General features: G+C 44.4%; 1 protein-coding gene across 1 annotated transcript in view; it reads right to left on the bottom strand.

Annotated features, from left to right (window-relative positions):
• Positions 1 to 22325, bottom strand: part of CNTNAP2 (contactin associated protein 2) — a 1428778-nt gene that overhangs the window by 670358 nt on the left and 736095 nt on the right. Inside the window, exons 5-6 of the mRNA XM_048510449.1 lie at positions 5191 to 5400; positions 1010 to 1194 (exon numbers count right to left, since the gene is read on the bottom strand). Coding sequence (XP_048366406.1) covers positions 1010 to 1194; positions 5191 to 5400 — 395 coding nt within the window. The remainder of the gene's footprint in view (positions 1 to 1009; positions 1195 to 5190; positions 5401 to 22325) is intronic.

Genomic DNA, 22325 nt, shown 5'->3' with positions numbered 1-22325 from the left:
CCCCCCCCCCCCCACCCCCCCCCCCCCCCACCCCCCCCCCCCCCCACCCCCCCCCCCCCCCACCCCCCCCCCCCCCCACCCCCCCCCCCCCCCACCCCCCCCCCCCCATATGAGTAACAATGAAGACTATAGCATGGGAGTAACACAGGAGATAGCAAGGTCACTATCTCCTGTGTTACTCCCATGCTATAGTCTTCATTGTTACTCATACTTCTATTCAGATGCCCTCAACTATTGACCTGGTTGCCTTCTTCGTTACTCACAGACAATGTTTCTCCACCCACCCTGGACACTCCAACAGATATATATACTCCACTTGCTTTCCCAACATCAGATCCTCTGAAGATGCCAGCCACAGATGCAGGCGAAACGTCAGGAGAGAATGCTGCTAGAACACAGCCATACAGCCCGGAAACCACACAGCACCCAAGTGATTCCAGCTGTGAAAGCCTTCGACAATACACTGACGTCAAGAGCTTTTGAATTTAGGCATTGTCAGAGTTCATCAACTGAGAGCTTTGGGGGCATTTCAATGAATACAGTCAGATGACACTCATTTGTTCATGTCAACTGCAGTGTGTCAGGCAGTGTCCCGCTTTGCTTGGCATCGACATCTGGGCCTGCTATTATCTGTCATATGTTAATAGGCTTTTTCTATCCTTAATCACTGTGCTTTGCAACATAGTGAGCAGGCACTCTCGCCTCAGGCCTCCAGAAGGGGGGAGGAGAGGTTGAGGCTGAAGACTATCACTCGACCTTGAGTTAAATCACATAACAAAGCTATTGACACCTTGTTATTCTGTTAATCTGGGGGAAGATTGGAAGGGAGGAGTTCGAGCGGGAAACGTAGGAATAAATGTATCTGCAGGAATCACGATCATCAGATCTGGCTTCATGCAGTTTTGGTCACTGTGACAGTACAATAAAGGCTACTGATTGTACATCTAGAGTCTGGATTATTGACTGTTGTACCAGAACCTTACACAGTGTATAGAATAGAACAGCATACCTCATAGTCCAGGTCCAAGTAATCAAATTCCCCATTGATCCGAAAATGCTGCATGTGTCTATCAAGTGTAAGGTTGATGTTTCTCCCATGCCGCTCTATCATTACAGAATGCCAGTGGTGGTCATCCAAGAGGCTGCCGGTTGTCACAGATGTGTGGCCGTAAATTGAGCCATACTGGTTGCTACCTGATAAAAAGAGCAAGGAGCCCATTTACTTTTTTCAAACGCCTCAAATTAATGGAATGAAGAGTGATGTTCTATCTGATCAGACCGAGCTCCACGAACAAATTTGTTGCGTGCATATATGCATGAATAGCTAGAAACTACACAATAAGATATTTTCACTTAGTTTGCAAATATAACATCTTTTCTAAGCTATATCTTTCATTTATTTATTTCATACATCCCCGGCTGGTTCTTTTGCAACGAAGGGTGATACAAAATTGAATGTCTGAATCAGCTCTCAGAAGGGTTGTTAAAAACTAATACTAGTGTATTTTGCCAGCATTTATGACAAAATTAAAAAAAAATAAGACCAGGGCACTACTGGAAGGCTGTCGTGGGCAGAAATCGTGATAAGGGAAGCAATAACAGATAAATGAGATATTTGAAAGAAACTCTACTGAAGTAAAGTTGTTTTCTTGAAGAGAGATTTTTTTTAAAAAAACCCTCTTTTAATCCATATGGCTAAGATAAATTTCCATTTTCACCAAATTTACAGAATTTATCATGCCAATAATTACCTGACTAAATTGAGAAAGGTAAGGAAAAAGAAATGGTTAGAATTTCAATTCTGTTTTTCAGGAACACTTTCATGCTAAATGGAGCTATGCAATTATTATTTGCATGAAGTCAACTTGTTGATCTTTAAACCACAAGAGGAGAGAAAATAATAAAACATCACTGTGGTGTAACGGATAGTGCCAGGACTAGGGGTGGTGGTTTGGTAAACCTTAACCGCCCTCAAAACCTGGGGAAAAAAAGATTTCTAATTTACCGAAAAAACCCAGGCTGTTCGGCAGAGCTGAACAGTCTGGGACCCAATAAAGCCGAACATGATTTGACTATCAGCTTTTGCAGTGGGGCATGGGGCGGGGCGGGGGTAGGGGTGGGGAGAGAACTGAATGCTGTACTAGGCTCTGCCCCGCCCAACATTCAGTTCTCCCCACTGCTGCCACTTTCCAAGTCCTCCAGAGTCTGGTAATCAGTAGCGTGGCGTAGAAGAACTGAATCATGTTTGACACAGTGGAACATAATATTCAGTTTGTGGTTCTCCCCACCAAGGTTTCTCAAGTCCACATTAACTTGAGAAGGTGTGGCAGGGAGGACTGAAATTTTTCGGGATTTTGTCTTTAACCTCTACCTCCCCCAATTCAGTATCAGCTTTACTTGGTTTTACCAAAAATTTCCAAGTTTTTAAAACCCAAACCCAAAATCTGCCTGTAAAAATGCTCGGTGTTCATCCCTACCCCAGAAGACTTGGGTTGAAATCCCTCTTCATTCACGAACCGCATTGTGTCATCTTGAGACAATCAGCATATGTCAGCCCAGAGGTGGGATCTAGCAGGTTCTCACAGGTTCCCGAGAGTAGGTTACTAATTATTTGTGTGTGCCGAGAGGGGGTTACTAATTGGTGATTTTTGCCTTAGTTATGCCCTCCTCTCAGCAGTAGCGCGCAGAACTTGAAGCAGTCTAGCAGGAAGTGCACCAGTGTACGTGGCAGCCTGCACCTGTGTGCATTCGTTTCCCGCCCAAGGACCGGCGCAGTGGCAGCGTCCTTGCCACAGCCCTGCCCTGAATGCCCCGCCCCCGGAATGCCCGGCCACACCCCTGTCGTGCCCCGCCCAGCCCCATTGGCGCTACGCCACTGTTTGAATCCCACCACCATGGGAACCTGTTGCTAAAATGTTTGGATCCCACCACTGTGTCAGCCCAACCTTTCTCATGGGGTAATTGTGAAGATAAACCATGGGATATGCTTGCTATACTCTTTCATGTAATGATGTTAGTAGATAGTTTATTCCTTCCTCACAGAACAAAGTATGCCCGACCTTCCTTACTGCAGAATGCTCCATCTGGGTCCTGGTGTTTACCTAGGCCTGCTGCTCTCATACGTTTGAAAGTAAAAATACATTTTGGCATTCATGCTCTTGTATCAAAGTACCATGTTCAAAAATGCACAAACAATGGTTTTGACAAAGGCAGTACATAAAAATGAATGATAATCACCAAATTCGTTCAGGACTATATTCTAATGCAAAATCATACAATTTTCTCAACTGCTGCACCTTAACTGACTGAACTAACATCTGTATGTAACATAGAGACCAGAATGCAAGTGAATAAATATGATATGCTTGCTAGAGTGCAAGTTTAAAAAGTGTTAGAAGAAATCATTACCCTTAATTGTGAAAGAAACAAAGGGAACAATTATTATTCACGTGACTGCAAGCGAAATATCTTTAAACAAAACAGCCAAGTGTGACTAAATCTTACTAAGAGAGTATCTTCATATACCTTCATATTGAAGCTTGCATGACCCCTGAGAACACACAAGCCCTTTCCCCACTTACCGTTTGCGGCGTGCTACTCTCAGCGCACGTGATTTCTGCCGCGGGATCGTGTTCCCCACTGCCCCGCGGTCAGAAGGTGCTGTTTCTTCAGCGCCAGAAATGACGTGCGCTGAGCGGACGTGAGAGCGGCAGAGTCGGGGTGGCTGCGTTGTCGCCGCCCGGACTCGTGGGGAGCGCCACTGGACCCCGCGCTATTTGGGGAGAGTAGAGCGCAGCAAACGGTAAGTGGGGAAAGGGCCATGCATTCCAGTGTCAGAAATATGGCTCTAGTTGTATTCATTTTTTAAAAAAACAACTCAAATATATGTCTGCTCGCTTTTCTTTGAGCTTGAATGTGAGAGACTGGGAGCGGGAACGACATTCCAGATTCTTTTGAGACGTTGAAAGAACGTCCTTGGAACTGAGGAAGCCAATTTGCCTTTGTACATTTGGACTGAGTTTGGGTGACATGAAGATAGCCCAAAGGAACTCTTTGCCTAGGGAAAGGGCCACAGTGGATCTCAGAAGTCCAGAGTGTAGGTTCATATATGAGCTGGAGTGATGGAGGCCCTTCTCTCTATCTTTGCATCTAAATGAGTGAGAAAAGGAGATGCTGTGTAAAGAGGCCCATGTGTGTGACTATCAAATTTGTATGACCTCTTTTGGAGGCAAGATATACATGAGAAACCAACATGGCATGTCTGCATCAGATGTGTGTTTGGGACCAGGAAGGGGAAGCAGGTCCACTAACTCCTAGGCCCCTTCCGCACACGCAAAATAATGCATTTTCAAACCACTTTCACAACTGTTTGCAAGTAGATTTTGCTATTCCGCACAGCTTCAAAGAGCACTGAAAGCAGTTTGAAAGTGCATTATTCTGCATGTGCAGAATATTCTGTAAGTGATATCACTGCTGCAGGCAGTGTCTAATCTGAGCTTCAATACTGGCTCTAGCTCAGTCTGGAAACCAAACTATACCCATTCGAAATTTATAAGGCAGTAATGGCGAACCTTTTTGAGACCGAGTGCCCAAATTGCAACCCAAACTCCACTTATTTATCGCAAAGTGCCAACCCGGCAACTTAACCTGAATGCTGAGGTTTTAGTTTAGAAAAAAAACGGTTGGCTCCCTCTTCCTCCGCCCCACCGGCTCAAGCAGGGGCCAGCCTGCTCTAGCCTCCAGCAAGTCCTGCGCGCACCACTCTGTGCCTCTCAAGCATCTCTGCCTCCTCTGCACCACCCGCCCCCCTCAGGCAGCAACCACCCAGAGCACAGACACCAGGCCCGCCAGCCAAGTCCTCCCTGCTCACCGCAGTGCGTGCACGTCGTGCTCAGTGGCCCAGGCCAGCCTAGATATGTGTGTGGGTGTGTGTGATTTTCTGCCCCCACATAATGAACTCTGTGTGTGCATGCCCATATAGAGGGCTCGAGTGCCACCTCTGGCACCCGTGCCATAGGTTCGCCATCACTGTTATAAGGAAACACACTCCATGTACCCAGAAACCAATTTCAGCTCTTTCTTCCAGAGATAGCTAAGGAAGAGAAAATATAAGGAAAAGATAACACTCAGGGTCACGCCTACCATTTCATCATGAGATAAACAGGCAGAGTAAAATAAGACAAACCATACCTAAATTTAAACTAAGGACCAACTTGGCTTTTTTCAGTTCCAGGGTGATGTAGTCTCCTTGCTGGCCTTCTCCGTGGAAGATCACGCCTTCGCTTTCAGAGGTTTTAAATTTCAAAGCAATGACATCTTTCAGCGTTTTCAGGGTTTTTTTCTTGTGCCCAAATCTGTACGGTAATACAACATGACCATCGAAATTGATAACATCAGCCCCTAAAGGGAAAGACAAACAAAGAAAGAGTGGCTGAGTGGTTATGCTTTACAGGGGCCACCTCAAACAAATGCTGCACCAACACACATATTTGAACTATGCAATAAATGTAATATGTATCCAGACACAGTTTCTCCTGGCTATAATCTATTGAAAGAATATAAAATATATTGTCTAAATATATTGTTGTTCCTTGTTGTACCCATGTATTTGGATGTATGTGTTGGATCCAACCAGCTTTTCCACTACTGAAAAACGAGGGAGGAGTTATCTCTGGCCACCAAAAAGGGCACTGCTGAGAATCATGAACATACAAAAGCCATGTGGAATGGATTGTAATGAGGAGGGGAAATGGGGTAAGATAGAGCAAAATAGCTGTCTAGATGCAACTCCTTATTTAACCAGGGGGAGGGGAGTTTCAGTGAATTAATAAGATAAATACAATAGTACAAACTCTGCAGTTTATCTTCATATGCACCCTTGTATTAGCTTCAGCCTACCTGTATCCTCAGTTTCTGGTTCCAAGTTACTGAGAAGAAGAAGAAGAAGAAGAAGAAGAAGAAGAAGAAGAAGAAGAAGAAGAAGAAGAAGAAGAAGAAGAAGAAGAAGAAGAAGAAGAAGAAGAAGAAGAAGAAGAAGAAGAAGAAGAAGGAGTTGGATTTATATCCCCCATTTCTCTCCTGTAGGAGACTCAAAGGGGCTTACAAACTCCTTACCCTTCCCCACTCACAACAAACACCCTGTGAAATAGGTGGGGCTGAGAGAGCGCCAAAGAACTATGACTAACCCAAGGTCACCCAGCTGGCATGTGTTGAAGTGTACAGGCTAATCTGATTTACCCAGATAAGCTCCCAACAGCTCAAGTGGCAGAGCAAGCAAGCAAGCCTTTATTGGCATAGACAACAGTACAACAATAGTAAAAAAACTGATTAAAAAAACATATACAGTACAGGAAATAAATGTTAAGTGGAGGGAAATCTACTGGCGTTTAGTAATTTCCAGGAGAAAGTCTGCCACTATCATACAGAGAGAAGGATCAGGGTTGTCCAACAAGTAGTGTAATCTAATTAAATCGGGGAGATGGGGTAAATGTAAAGGAGTAAGATTCACATACTTGGATCTGATTTCCTGAATCTGAAACAGTGTAGTAATTGGTGGGCCAGAGATTCAACTGAGCCATCATTACACGGGCACAATCTTTCAGCCTTTTCTTGCTTGTTAAATCAAAGCGGCAGAGCAGGGAATCAAACCCAGTTCCTCCAGAGTACACCTGCTCTTAATCACTATGCCACTGCTGCTCCTTTGGCCAATGATTGATCCTCCACATGAATAATCAAATCTCTAATCCAGGGTGTCCAACTCTGGCACTTCATATGTTTTATGGACTACAATTCCCATCAGCCCCTGCTGGCATGGCCAACTGGCCATGCCAGCAGGGGCTAATCGGAATTGTAGTCCTTGAACATCTGAAGCACCAGAGTTGGACACCCCTGCAGTCTAATCAATCTCCCCATGAATCATCAAATCTCTAACTAGGAGAGCTCTGGAGAGACCCAGAAAATGGCAGCCAGGTAGCATTCTGGGCCCTGTGAGTCCTTCATGTAAAGAGCCATTTTTCTTTATGATGGCTGTCGTGTTGAGATCACTGAAAAGGGCCCAACTTGCGTAGGTGCCCTGCACACTGAATGGATGTTTGCACTTGCAACAGCTGAGCAGTCCATTCACATCATGGCATCGATATAAGATACAGGAATAGAACTTTGATAAATAAGAAGCAGTAGTAGCATAGATCTGGAAGAGGAGGAGGAGAAGTCTGGATTTATACCCTGCCTTGCTCTTCTATAAGGAGTTTCAAAATGGCTTACAAACTCCTTTCCTTCCTCTCCCCACAGAAGACACAACAGAGTTATGCAAATATGGGCAAGCTTTGGCAGCTTGCGTTGTGGTCTTTTAGTTAAGTTGGGTTTGGTCCAGAAGTTGAAAAAAGGCAACGACAAAAAGGCAGGAGCAGCACTAGCTATTTGCTACTTCAAAATGGAGCATTCATGCCTGGAAATAGTGTGTCTAAAATTACAAAATGCTTCTCTGTTTGAGAGCTTCCCCAGAGTCCTGGCTTGTGGCCTATACGAGGAAGAATCCCAGACTGCATAGGTATGTGCTTAGGTATGTATTCCAGCCAGATTTCTTATAATTAGGCAGATGCTTACTGAATTTTCTGATCTTGAACTTTAGTTTTCCACATCACAGTATAGTAAATGATTATCATTATAGCTGCATACATAATGAATACTTTTTTTGCTTGCTGCTAAAGATACCTCCAAATGATTTTCAAAGCTAGCAGATACTTTAGTGTCATAATGTATCTATAGATACTCTGTTATATTAAATGTTTTAAAATTCTTCCAAACCATCTTAATGTTTTAAGAACACGTTTAAAATGCTGAAATGCAGAAATCGAAACAAGACTGGAAGGCAGAAGTGTACTGTTAACTCCCAAGTGTGGCTGGGCATGAGGCTTTTCTGGATCTATCTAGAAAATTGGAGGTTGATGTAAATTAATCAAGAACTTTCTGGCTCACAAATTACACCCTCAGATGCAAGGCCATGCCATTCCCTAGGGTTTGAATATCTCTAGGGTTTGAATATCTCTAGGACAGCAGGAATGGACAAGGAGGTTCAGTGACTCTGGATTAGTACTGTCAGGGGAGGGATCTGATAAGGATCTGATAAGGATCCAGCAAGGAGCATTTGTGATTTTGCTGATCTGGTTGACAGATCCTGACACCTCTTCCAAATCTATACTGACTGCTCATGTAACTTTACATATCAGCTACTCACGAGGAGACCAATCTTGGCCCATAACCTGATGGGTTTCCAGCAGGCAGTGTTCATGGTAGCATCAGAAACACCATTCAGGATAATGAAGACACAGGAACTAAAGCATGTTCACTTCACAGAAGGGCTTCATTCCTTGCTTACAAATCACAAAACCATCTGACAGAGTGCAGTGCAGCAACAGGTGAACCGAAGCACACATAACTGCTTGCACTTTGCCAACTTATATACATATGTACAGCCAATCATGAGGCTCACATCTCTACAGTTGTGCATCACAAGACCATGAGTCATGCCTTAAACCTGCTGACTTCCTCAAGAAGGAGATTGCATCATCCCTTCTAATTGTCAAATAGATTTTGATGATCTGGTTGAGAAATCCTGATAGGATCTTCCATTCCCTGCTCTCATTGCCCGCTGCCACAACAGCAGGGTTAAAACAAAAACAAAACAACGGCAGCTGTGGTGTCATGTCACTTACTAGAAGTGACATGGGGTAGTTCTAGGATTCTCCAGAAACATTATGGTTAAGAAGAAGAAGAAGAAGAAGAAGAGTTTGGATGTATATCCCCCCTTTCTCTCCTGCAGGAGACTCAAAGGGGCTGACAATCTCCTTGCCCTTCCCCCCTCACAACAAACACCCTGTGAGGTAGGTGGGGCTGAGAGAGCTCCGAAGTACTGTGACTAGCCCAAGGTCACCCAGCTGGCATGTGTGGGAGTGCATAGGCTAATCTGAATTCCCCAGATAAGCCTCCACAGGTCAGGCGGCAGAGCTGGGAATCAAACCCAGTTCCTCCAGATTAGATATACGAGCTCTTAACCTCCTACGCCACTGCTGCTCATTATGTTTCTATGCCACTTCTGATTTATTTTTTTTACCAGAAGTGACATACTACAATCCCCATATTCTTACCACATGGCACTACCTGGCAACCCTACCTTTGAGAAGGCTAAGCTGAACAGCCCTTGTATGGTTGTGAGAAATTAGAAGTAGTTTTGAAGTGAACGTGACATGACAGTTCTCAACTAAGTGATGCCAACAATGGGCACTGACTAACTCATTTCTTCTTCCTGAAAACTGATATCAATGCAGGAGGAGGTAAATGGTAAGATGACATAAATCATTACTGGGGATATCAGCCAAGCCACTGGCTCTTAGCTCTGCACAGTTCTGGGTAGGTACCCCTAGGGTAGCTGGGGGTATCTGCCCATCAAAATATCAATCCCTGAGGATACTTAGTAATGTTTCCATTCGCTCCTAAGAGAGTCTTCCTGAAGCTTTATGTAAGCACATAAATTAAACAAACCTGACTTCAAAAAGTATCAGTTGGATGTAATACCATCCAAATCTGCACTGTAGTTTACTGCATGTGGTTTGTTTTACAGCAGGAAAAAAAAAAGCAATCATAAATCCGTTGTAAAATGCAGTCCTCGCCTTGAAAGGGCAACCAATGCCACCAATCCACAGATCACCTTATGAATTATACATCCAAGAGTAGGAATTAGTTCATAAATAAATGCAACACTGGAATTAGCCACTTGTAACATACCTAAAAGCAGCCAAATAAAAACTGGACCCGGGGGACTTATTGCAATCTGTCTTGCAAAACATTCACCGCCCCCACGTTCATTAAAAAAGCTCAAAGACGACAGTAAGCTGAGCGAAAAAAAGGTCGCCGTCTTGGAGATATACAAAGCCTCCTTTGGAAATCCATCTGGTCCTCTCTTGAGCAGCACAAACAGGACGTCTGTGGGATGTCTCAGAAGAAGGTGACTCCTTCTTTTCACCTTGCACACCCAAAACAAGACATCCGGGGGATGAAAAAGACAACGTCTGGTATGTTTTCCGGACAGCAAAGGCATCAGAGGGCAAAAGAGGTTTATTTCCTCCCGCCTGTTTTGCTCTCTGGTCAGTTTCCTCTTCAGCTTTTTGTACATCTTTTTTTTTTAAAAAAAACACTTCAAAGTATTCTTTTTTTTCCTTAACTTGCCTGCAAGACTTCTCCTGCCTGGGCACGCGGAGCTCAGGAGATCAGGACGAGTCTTATTTTTCCTGCCCAAACATCTCGCTCTCTGGTCAGTTTCCTCCTCAGCTTCCACCCGCCATTTTGTGTGCAGTTGAAGGAATTCTCCCTGCCTCCATTTGCTGAAGACTGCCCCCAGGGTGTTGGCTCTGCAGGCATCGATCCTGAGGGTCTTTTCAGTCTGAAGAGTTCAGAGATGTACTCAGCTCGTCCTGCCGATTTTGGCAATATTTGCCTTTAAAAAAAAGTGGCAATGTTTTCCTTTTTTTTTTTTTTTGCAATGAGCTGTCCACGAAGGTACGCAGACACAAATATGAGACTCTTAGCTGCTCAGAAGACTGATCTACTTCCCATTAAGAAGGATTAAATAGACCCGTGGTGGCGAACCTTTGGCACTCCAGATGTTATTGACTACAATTCCCATCAGCCCCTGCCAGCATGGCCAATTGGGCCCTCGTACCTACGGGACCATCTTGCCCCATATATCCCAAATCGGCCTCTGCGCTCAGCAGAGGCAAATTTACTGGTGATCCCTGGCCCCTCAATGATGCGGCTGGCCTCCACCCGGGCCAGAGCCTTTACAGCTCTGGCCCCTGCCTGGTGGAACGCTCTACCTCCAGCTATGCGGGCCCTGCGGGATCTTAATGAATTTCACAGGGCCTGCAAGACGGAGCTGTTCCACCGGGCCTTTGGGGAGCCCGGCCGCTGATGCCCCCCCTCTTTCTAAAATCTGTGGACCCTGCCGTTCCCCCTCCCTCTTCTTTCCTCTTCCCCTCTTTTCTTAGGGGACTACGAGTAGGACGCCATCGGTAATTTTGATAGATGCTGCATTTTAATGGGGGTCGATTTTAACATATAGAGCCATATTTAATAACTATTTAAAAATTGATTTTATTTGTGCTCTATCTATTTGTTTGTTCACCGCCCTGAGCCCTTCGGGGGAGGGTGGTTTATAAATATAAACAACAACAACAACAACAACAACAACAACAACAACAACAACAACAACAACAACATCTGGAGTGCCAAAGGTTTGCCACCACTGAAATAGACCAAGCAGACAGTCTTAGTTTTTTCTTACTGCAAAGAAAAACTAAGATGGCCCACGGGACCAGGTCTACCCAATGCTTTTTAATGGGAGGTAGACCAGTCTTCTGAGAGGCTAGGATTCTCATATTTGTGACTGAATATCTTCACGGACAGCTCACTGAATTTCTTTTTTTATTTTTTAAGAAAAACTACATATTGCCAGAATTGGCAGGTTGAGCTGAGTACAACTATGCACTTTTCAGGCTGAAAAGACACCCAGGATCGGAGCCTGCAGAGCAAACGTCCAGGGGCAGTCTTCAGCAAATGGAGGCAGGGAGAATTCCTTCAACTGCACACAAAATGGCGGGTACAAGCTGAGGAGGAAATTGACCAGAGAGCGAGATGTTTGGGAAGGAAAAATAAGACTCGTCCTGAGCTCTGCATACCCAGGCAGGAGAAGTCTTGCAGGCAAGTTAAGGGGGGGAAAAGTACACTTTGAAGTGTTTTCAAAAAAAGATGCCTTGAGCTGAAATAAGGAGTCGTGAGGATGTCTTGAGGGAAAAGCTGTGTGGAGCTCCTCCCGAAGGCCCCTCTCTAGCGTCTTCAGGATGCCTTATTTATGCTGTGCAAAAGAGGCCCATCTCTCTTGTTTCCCAAATCACAATACCCAAGAGATGCCTTTTTAAAATGAAGTGACATCCACAACATCCCAGAGAATGCTCAGTTTTCCTAGCAGCTCGGGGAAACCAATAGAGAATCTATTTCTAACAGCTGCTCTAAGAAAATGTAACAATTTCGTGTTTTCTGCATTTGTAGTGGTAAGAGTTTAGCTCCCTTCCCTCCCCGCCCCGCGCCCCACACATACACACGCTAATGTACAAGCTTCCTGGACATGCAGTCCTGTAACAACAGATTGCGGGTTGGATCTGGCCAGTTTTTTTCCCACTCAGTCTCACCCAATTGTTCTCTGTACTTCAGCACGCAATCCTCAGGAGCAGCAGGTGCGTAGTGGTTAAGAGCAGGTGCATTCTAATCTGGAGGAACCGGGTTTGATTCCCCGCTCTGCTGCCTGAGCTGTGGAGGCTTATCTGGGGGATTCAGATTAGCCTGGGCACTCCCACACACACCAGCTGAGTGATCTTGGGCTAGTCACAGTTTTTCGGAGCTCTCTCAGCCCCACCCACCTCACAAGGTGTTTGTTGTGAGGGGGGAAGGGCAAGGAGATTGTAAACCCCTTTGAGTCTCCTACAGGAGAGAAAGGGGGGATATAAATCCAAATTCTTTTTCTTCTTCTTTACAGGTGGAGATCTCATGATTCTAAGTATTGCCTTTTTCCATGGCCATAGATTCCTCACACGGAATTTCTGTGGTCAAAGGGAACTCCTTCCATTTTCACCAGTGGAAAAGCTGGCTGGATCCAATCCAGTAGGAATACTGCAGCCACATAGGCAGAGTCAGTCACATTTGCCTTTCTCATATGATTAGGATCTCAGGTGGATAGAGCTAACATGTATAATTGGCCCTGTCCATGTGGTTACAACAGTCACCCAGGCCCTTTCCATATAAACAAAATAAAACGTTTTGAGGCAGGAAATAAAATGTTTCCTGTGTGGAGTTCCACATGGTTCCCCCCCTTACATTCTAAAAAAGTTTTATTTCCCTGCTCAAAACATTTTAAATGAATCCTCTTTTATAACAATTCTTGAGTTTTAAATGTTTCCATAATGTTTTCTTCTTTCTGTGCAGTCAAGCCAAAAACATTTTATTTCTCCTACCTGAATTTGCAGCTCCACACCCCTCCTCTATTCTGCTGCTTTCAAATCTCTGGCTGTCTGCCATTCTCTGCAGTTTCCTAACCATGTTTTCTCATCTGCCATCATGGCTGCCCGTCATTTCCATTTTACATATACTTCATTATTTTTATAGTCAGTTTGACATCTGCATTTAGTCACAGTATAATACTTTTTTCATCAGTATTCTTTTTCAATAGTCCATTCAAATCAAATATCCGTTCCAAAATCAAAGCTCCATTCATAAGTATATCCAGTTTCATTCACAAAATATACATCATTCATATAAGTATGCAACAAAGAGTTGAAGGGTTAATAGTGCCCGTCATTTCCTTCATCGACGTACAGTAATACATTCATTACAGCCTGCCTATTAAAACCAAAATGCAGTTTCCCCTTTTAAAACATGTATTGTGGGTTCGATGCCTCATAGATTCAAATGATCAAAATCTCTTTGAAGAATTGAATTTTGTAAAAGGAAATGTTTTCAGTGCACACTGTGTTAGTTATACAGAGAGTTTCTCTATTTCTCCTCCCTGACAATAACCATCCTCACATATCTGTAGAGGCCGTAATGCTGAGCATGTCATAAAATGCGCTCTCTGGACTGCGCTCCCTGGCATGCATGCTCTCTCAGCCAGCGTCCTCATTATGGCACCCCCCACAGTGGGCGCATTACCATTCCCTTTGAGTCTTGCAACAGTCATATTTTAGCATCCGGGGGCTGATCTAAAGTCAACTGAAGTCAATCGAAATCTATCCACAGGCCTCAGCCCTCTTTGAATTAAGCCCTGAAGGGAGATCTCTGAAAGTACATTGAAAGGGAATGCGTAACCTTATAGGCAAATGCATTCGGCATGAGGCTCCTTGTAGCATTTAGTTGAAAGGACAACCTGTTTCAAATATGTGTGGTAACTGCAAGCTATCCAACAGCTCGTCTTTTTCACCTATAAATTGCTAAAAATCAATTGAATCACCATCTGGGGTGAGTTTTTTTTAAAAAAAGCATTCTCTCAAAATTCACTGTAGGTTGAATGGTAAGAAAACTGTGTAAGTGCATGCTACATTACAGTAAGCTTAAAACTATGTCTGGGTGTCATTCCTTGGGGTTAGTTCTCATTAACTGGCAGTCCTCATGTGCATATTTTGTAATGTGTAGAACTATTTGAGATACCCTCTGCATAAATTACATCAGCCATACCCAAGTTCCTTGTTAGCCAAAGTGGTGGGAGTCTCTCCCTTTTAGAGTTGGGAATTAGTGAGAATAGACTCTTGACTTAGCAAAGAGTCATGCAAGTGGGAGACCTTGATTGCCTAGGTCAGGGGTCTGCAACCTGCGGCTCTCCAGATGTTCATGGACTACAATTGGCGATGGTGGCAGGGGCTGATGGGAATTGTGGTCCATGAACATCTGGAGAGCCACAGATTGCAGACCCCTGGCCTAGGTATGCTGGAGTCAGCTTGTGCAAGAAACTTTTAGAAGAGTGAATAAAGTTTAACAATTTTTATAAAGGGATAATGGGGGTACACAAGTACACAATAATCAAAGCAGCGGAGCACATACACAGTCCTGAGATATAAGCAGTTGTGAGGGGATAGATCTGGAATAAATGAGGGAATTGGGGAGTAAGGGCTATAGTCACCTGATCTTGGAGTGGAATGGTCTGATGAACAGAACTGAGTGACCACAGCTTAGCTCTGGAAGAACATGTTGTGGAACAATATCACAGACAGAGGTGTCCAAAGAGTCCTGCCTTTCCAGGGAAAGACAAGAGACGGACCTCAACCTTAATGGTTGGGTCGTTAAACTAATGGGTTGAGACATCAGTTTGATGGCCCAAGCTCAGGAGTACCTGAAAGGGGGAAGGTAGCTGATGGAATGATAGCTGTGGAACAGTGCCAATGAGCAGCCATTAAAGGTATCAGCATTGGTTAGGATAACATGGGGCAGGCAAGAACATTAACACATCTATTGTCTTTACCAGGGTATATGGTCCAGAGCTGGAGATGGGAATGCTTTCTAGGAGAGGGGCATTGTGTTCACTTAATCCTGTAGGGAAGGGCGTAAGAAAACTATTATGCAAGGCTGATTTGGAGGAGGACAAGTCCAGACATAGTTATTTTTCCTTGTGGGTACACTGAGCCGATGCAAAGAATGAACTCTTTTGGAATGGAATTTTGGCACTGCATTGCTAGGCACCCCAAGGGTTGGCTGAGATGGGTAGAGACACCACTGTCTTCCAGACAGGGCTCCCTTAGGGTTGGTCTGGCAACGTTTTTGCATTGAACATCCGGTTTGCACACATGTCAGCTTTGTGGGGACGATGTCCGGAGGTCAATCTGGTATAGGAAGGAGGCTGAGAGTGTTGGCACCCACCCAGCCATGATTAGCTACAATGTATATTGATAGCACCATTGTCCCACATACTCCTTGTGCAGCATCTTCTCAGGACTGGTGCGTTGAGGTGAGTTTACCTGTCAGATCACATGCCAGTTCTGCTCAGGAGCCCGCACGCCAGAGACTGGTAGTTTTTAATAACAAGTCTTCTTCTTGCCTGCTGAATGTTGGGTGTGATGAACATATACCCTTATGCGGTCCCTCAAAAGCCAGTGTTTGCCCCTCCCCCCATCCTCCTGTCTATACGAGAGAGACCTCACTTAAATTCTTGTCCTTTTGAGCGTTGGCTGAAGACTTCCAGTCTGTGCCTTAGTATTCTCCATCTATAAGTGCTCTCTCCCAGTTGGAAGCAATCAAGAGGTGTGTTATTTAAGCTACAAATGTCTCTTACGTTGCTGGCTGCTGAGCTGAACTGATGGGTGATCTGTTAGGGAAACTCTCCAAATCCCCAGGCTAACAGAGAAGTAAACTGGGTAAAAAGCATCATCTCAAAACCCTTGGTGGGCACCAGGAAATGTGTCAGCGATCACAATGGCATGCACAGGCACCACAGGGTGGGGACCCCTGCTTTAGAGCTTTAGCATGTCTTAGGAGCAGCAGTGGTGTAGGAGGTTAAGAGCTCGTGTATCTAATCTGGAGGAACCGGGTTTGATTCCCTGCTCTGCCACTTGAGCTGTGGAGGCTTATCTGGGGAATTCAGATTAGCCTGTGCACTCCCACATACGCCAGCTGGGTGACCTTGGGCTAGTCACAGTTTGTCGGAGCTCTCTCAGCCCCACCTACCTCACAGGGTGCTTGTTGTGAGGGGGGAAGGGCAAGGAGATTGTAAGCCCCCTTGAGTCTCCTGCAGGAGAGAAAGGGGGATATAAATCCAAACTCCTCCTCCTCCTCCTCCTCCTCCTCCTCCTCCTCCTCCTCCTCTTCTTCTTCTTCTTCTTCTTCTTCTTCTTCTTCTTCTTCTTCTTCTTCTTCTTCTTCTTCATCATCATCATCATCCAGTCCTGCTCAAACGGGCTATTTCTCAGAAACAGTTGCCATTTTGGATTTGCTAGTTGCAGTTGTGGGTTATTTATATAGCTATGTCCTCATTTGCCATGTCGTCTGCTTAGAGGAAGCAAATAGCATCTCGTTCTCAAAGAAAGTAAAGAACATAATTTATTTTCCACAAGATAACTCATGCTAAACATCTTCATTTTTAAAAAGAAAACTAAAAATTCCAGCTCAATAGATAATGAATAAACATGCAGTCCATGAGTTAAAAAAAAGATGTTAGGCTTCATTAAACGGAACTTGCCGAGCTTGTTCGAAACATAATGGAAAGGAAATGCAGTGGAAGAAAGAATTTCTTCAGTGTTACAAAATTCAGATTCTTGGTGTTTTTGCAGTGAAGAAATGAGTCACACAATATAGATTGGAAGATCTATTAATATGTTAATATGGTCAATGACTGGATGATAATCACCAGGATCTACAATATTAACAGGATATTAGTACACTGTAGGTTTGTGGAACCTACAATGTGTGTGTGTGTGGGGGGGGGGATGACACTCTGGGGATGAAAATGTAAGCTTTCTAGGTGAGACCAGGGGACTGATATGGGCAGTTATTGGTGGCCTAGACAGGTTTCAAGAAGCACATGAACAAAACCTGACAGATTATGGATCGAGTGACAGGTAGGGTAACCTAGCAGTATCTTGCAGATCACAAATAACAAAATGGGTGCAACAGCAAACAAACAAACAAACAAACAAACAAACAAACAAACATCTTGGTTTGGCTGCCTTTTGTATTGCTTTTTTCAGGTCATACACTAATGATTTTCCAGAATTCCATGTTGTGACCAATTCAGTGGATCAATGGAGGGAATCATTATTTTGGGGGACCTGATCCCTCTCCAATTTTGTGCCAAGATAAAGTAGCGATCTGTGGAATTTCCTTATGGGATTTTTTGTCCTCAGTAAGATGTGTAGGAATCTTTGTTCCCCCTTTAAAAACAATTGATGCATTCCTTCACATTTAAATGAATTCTAATATGTGGACTCTCCCACTGAGAAATGTTGCTGTTATTTTCGGAAAAACCTGTTGTTTTCTTCAATATCTTAAAAAGCTTAAAAATTTCTCTCATGTTTTGCCAAAGTGGAAATCTCCAACATCATCTAAATAGCCAACTTTGGATTACATTTGATAGCAACTTCAAAAATTCTGCCACATATGTGCTATCATTAACACTTTCCGCCAAATTATGCATTTTGGAATTGTTTATTTCTCTAAAAGCACAACATTTCATGAAGTATGTTATGAAAGTTCAACATACCACTTCCTTTAATCAGAAGAAGCTCAAGTCCTCCAACGGGTCTGTTGTGAAAAGTCTAAGTGGCCCATATTTTCTGATTTAACATCTTTTATGTGCAAGCCTTCACTGAAATTTCTTTTAAAAAACACTCTAGTGGAGAAAAGTGTCAGAAGCCTTCAGAGACTACGTGTTTTTTTTTTTTTAAAGAATGTGTTGTATAGAAGACTCACGCAGCCCTAATTAGGTAAGAAAATATTGAGAGAAGAGTTTCCAAAGGTCAAAATCAAGCAGTGGGAAAATGTGCAGGATGAAAGCATTACAGAAACCGGGGAAAGAGACAGCCAGTGTTGTACGTACATGCTTGTTTCTTACACAAGAGTCAATAATTGGCCTGGCTAATAATATGCCTTAGCATGAAGTAGTACGAAGTGGTGTTATCCTGAGATGGCAGAATGGGCTGAAATCCTTCAGGATGTGGGGGGAAATGCCATTTTTAATGTACTCTTCCATGTAAATAACTGTTGGCTGGTTAATTTTTTTTTTTTTAAGTCTAGCCCATCAGGGAGATATGTGTATTTAACCAACCCTATTTACGTCCATCAAGCTCAACATGAGTCCTGGATTTCTTTAGGAATAACCACTGATCCAAGGATGATTGACCATGAAAGTCTCTAAAAAAAGTGTAGGTGGGCTAATGGTCTGGGGTCTGCCACCCACAGCAGGTGAGACTTGGACAGGTCTTAATAATTCTGAGGCCTTGGGCAAACATCCATGATTGGGCCCTAGAATCACTCCACCCCCCCAACAGAGCCATGCAAGTGGAAGCCCTTCCTATTTGCAAGGTGGACAGGAGTCAGCAGCCCCACCTGATGCTGGCTGCCTGTGTCTTAGATGGGTGCAAGCAATGGCCACAGTGGAGCATGCTGCCCAAGTCCCAGATGAGGTGGGCATGAGGAGCTACCACCAAGCCAGCTACCTGAACCCCACTTGGGGCAGGAATGATGGCTCAACTCTCAGATGTGATGGGTGTTAGCAGATATCTCCACCAGCTACTTGAGTCCCAGATGGGAAGAGTGTGAATGGTTGCCACCAAACCATCTGCCCAAGCCCCACAAGAGATGGGCAGGGGCTTGGTAGCAGACAGAAGCAGCTGTTGCTGATAGTGGACAGCCGGAGTCCTCCATGGGGAGGAGAAGAGCAGTGGTAGCCGCTGCCCATTCTTTCTCACCCCATTGTGGGGACAATGAAGTTGTGGGTGGCCCCTCCTCAATTAACAACCCAGGGCAGCTGTCCTGGTTGCTCATTGGTGAAGACTATCTTTGGCATCCCTATGTAAAAATGGAGCTTCCTCACTTTGCTTGAGATGACTCTCCTAGCCTCACCTGAGTTCCCCTGTTCAAAACAAGTCCATCTTCTCCTGATGCAGGTTTGGTCCACACAGATAAAACTAACATACAATGACCCTACCTAAGATAAGTTCACCCATAGCATGCGGCACCAAACAACCCTCCTTCCTCTGGTGGGTCATGGGCAGGGGTCCCCAAACTTTTTAAACAGAGGGCCAGTTCACTGTCCCTCAGACTGTTGGAGGGCCGGACTAAAAAAAACTATGAACAAATTCCTATGCACAAATGATTGTAAAATGTTTGATTTCACCTTTCAGCCTTTCTGTCATGGTCTATTTTTAGAACAGTGACCAAAGTATGTCAAGTATAGGGTGGGCTCCAAATATTGTTGGGGAGGCTGTGGAATACCTTCCCCTGTAAAAAAAAAAGCAGAACTTTCCCAATGAAACATTCCATCTAACCCAGGATCAGGTATCTTCCTGGGTTCTTTCCTCCCTAGCAGCCAGCGAGCGATTCGCCAGCCTGGCTGATGCCAATGGGAGTGAGGCGGAACAGAAAGCCTGAGAGCAACACATGGAGTAGCTGAGAGGGAAGGGCGGAGCAGGCGTTGCCACATGTAAGGTTTCCAACTCTGGGTCAGAAAATTCATGGAGATTTGGGGGTGCCATCATGTAACTGCAATCAACAGCCGTTGGAGCCAGTTCCTCCTCTCCCTCGAGCCCCCACTGAACATGAATGGAGCCATCGCCGCCATGCCTGGCAAGCCGGATAAATGCCTTCAGGGAGCCACATTTGGCCCCCGGGCCATAGTTTGGGGACCCCTGGTCATGGGGGATGAAGCATCGGGGGGGGGGGGCTTTCCTTGATGTTGCCTTCTGAGCAACCTGTCCAGACCACTTGGATCAGTTCCTGAAGAAAACAACAGATTCTGACTGTGGACTCTATGACATCACATCCTACCAAGCCCCTTCCCCCAACTCTGTCCTCTCGAGGCACTGCCCCTGATTCTCTAGGAATTTTCCAAACCAGAAATGTAAAACCTAAGCCTGTTCCCTGCTGTGCTTGTTTTCTGTTCAGGAGATATTTTATCTCCATCAGAATACATTCAAAAACAGCATTCTTTTCCTGCAGTAAGATAGTCCACTGTGCTACCTCAGGATCCCACTGTATCTATCTACGGCCTTTTTTTTCTTTATCCCACTCTTTCTTAGAACAGATTATGTGACTCTCCCTTTCCATTTTATTCTCAAAACAAATCTGTGAGGTAAGATTTGGCTGAAAGAAGGTGAGTGACTTAAGGTTACTCAGAAAGCTTCAAGGCTGGGTGTGGATCTGTAGCTGGCTCTTCCTGGAATATCATTTAGCTCTCTCTCTCTCTCTCTCTCTCTCTCTCTCTCTCTCTCTCTCTCTCTCTCTCTCTCTGTGTGTGTGTGTGTGTGTGTGTGTGTGTGTGTGTGTGTGTGTGTGTGTGTGTGTGTGTGTGCAGTCTTTGAGAATTCCTTGTGAGAATTCCTTGCAGGCTGCTTTTGATCTGGGAAGGTACAGAGAAAGAATCCGTTCTAATGTAAGAAATCCACAATAGTGCTGAATCCACAACAATAATTCCCTTTAAAATCTGAAATCAATAAGATGATACCAGTACATCTGTAGCAGGCAGACAATTTGTATTCCAAAGATACATTCAGATATAAAATTTGCAGAAATAATTCCTACATTCCTCTGTAGACTCACGTATATAACTCTTTGTGGTATTTTCCATCAGCATTTAAAGCTCTATAAGATCCCCCTCCCCCCAAAAAACTTGATTGATATAGTCAAGGTGTCAGTTTAACTATTTTCCTTTTTCCTTCTGTGAATTGAGGCAAAAGAGAAATAAGTGATTAGGTATTAAGTCTAGAAGAGCTGTTAGTTTCACTAAAAAAACCCCAAACCCTGCTTCAAACAGATGGGTATAAAGGATCTGAAACTTCAAACAACAGGGGGAAAAAAGCATCATGCTGAAAGAACACAAGACACCATATATCTCTGGGGAACTTTTATATGGATTCCTAGCTAATGTATGACAAATTTAATTTCAGAATACAGTTTTTAAGTCTAAGAACTGAAGTAAACAACAATAAGTAGACTAAAAGAGACATTTTTATATCAGATGGTGGAATGGGATTGTTATTTTACCATCATCCCAAAGTCTCCAAGGACACTTCAGATCTCTAGATAAACTGTGGTTTGTTAAGGGGGTGAAATGTTTTAATTTGTAAAAAGATTACAGCGCTGAATATTCTCGGGGGAAGTTCTGCCTTTCAGATAACATTGTTTTAACACTGCCAAGATTTTTAGAACTAGCAATGAGACTTTAAGTCCCTGCCTGGGTCAGATATCCCTATACTTACCTCTGAGGAGACAGAGGCTCCAGACCATGCCAACGAAGGACCGCAGAAGCTCAATGTGAAGAAGAAGAAGGAGAAGAAGAAGAAGAAGAAGAAGAGGAAGAGGAAGAGGAAGAAGAAGAAGAGGAAGAGGAAGAGGAAGAGGAAGAAGAAGAAGAAGAAGAAGAAGAAGAAGAAGAAGAAGAAGAAGAAGAAGAAGAAGAAGAAGAAGAAGAAGAAGAAGAAGAAGAAGAAGAAGAAGAAGAAGAAGAAGAAGAAGAGGAGGAGTTTGGATTTATATCCCCCCTTTCTCTCCTATAGGAGACTCAAAGGGGCTTACAATCTCCTTGCCCTTCCCCCCTCACAACAAACACCTGTGAGGTGGGTGGGACTGAAAGAGCTCCGTAGAGCTGTGACTAGCCCAAGGTCACCTACCTGGTGTGTGTGGGAGTGCACAGGCTAATCTGAATTCCTCAGATAAGCCTCCACAACTCAAGCGGCAGAGCTGGGAATCAAACCCGGTTCCTCCAGATCAGAGTGCACCTGCTCTTAACCTCCTACGTCACTGCTGCTTCCCAGCTCATCATGACCCAGAGACATTGGGCAGGCTGGAGATCAGCCAGCAGCCAACATCCAAAGGGCTACCGACAGGTGATTTAGGAACAATAGAACCCACTACAGGTAAAAACCTTGTCTGATGTGGGAGCCAGAAAGATTTCTGTGGAAGCGTACAACTGGGAAGAGGCTGCAGTGACCTCCTCAGGCCAACAGGAGGCAGAAGAGACACACTATAAGGATTCCCAGAGGGAGGAAAATGGGAGGAAAAATGGGATCCCAATTGGCCGT

This window comes from Sphaerodactylus townsendi, linkage group LG11 (genome assembly GCF_021028975.2).
Source record: "Sphaerodactylus townsendi isolate TG3544 linkage group LG11, MPM_Stown_v2.3, whole genome shotgun sequence".
Taxonomy (NCBI): Eukaryota; Metazoa; Chordata; class Lepidosauria; order Squamata; family Sphaerodactylidae; genus Sphaerodactylus; species Sphaerodactylus townsendi.
Note: the sequence above shows the minus strand (reverse complement) of the source record. Positions and strands in the feature narration are given on the sequence as shown.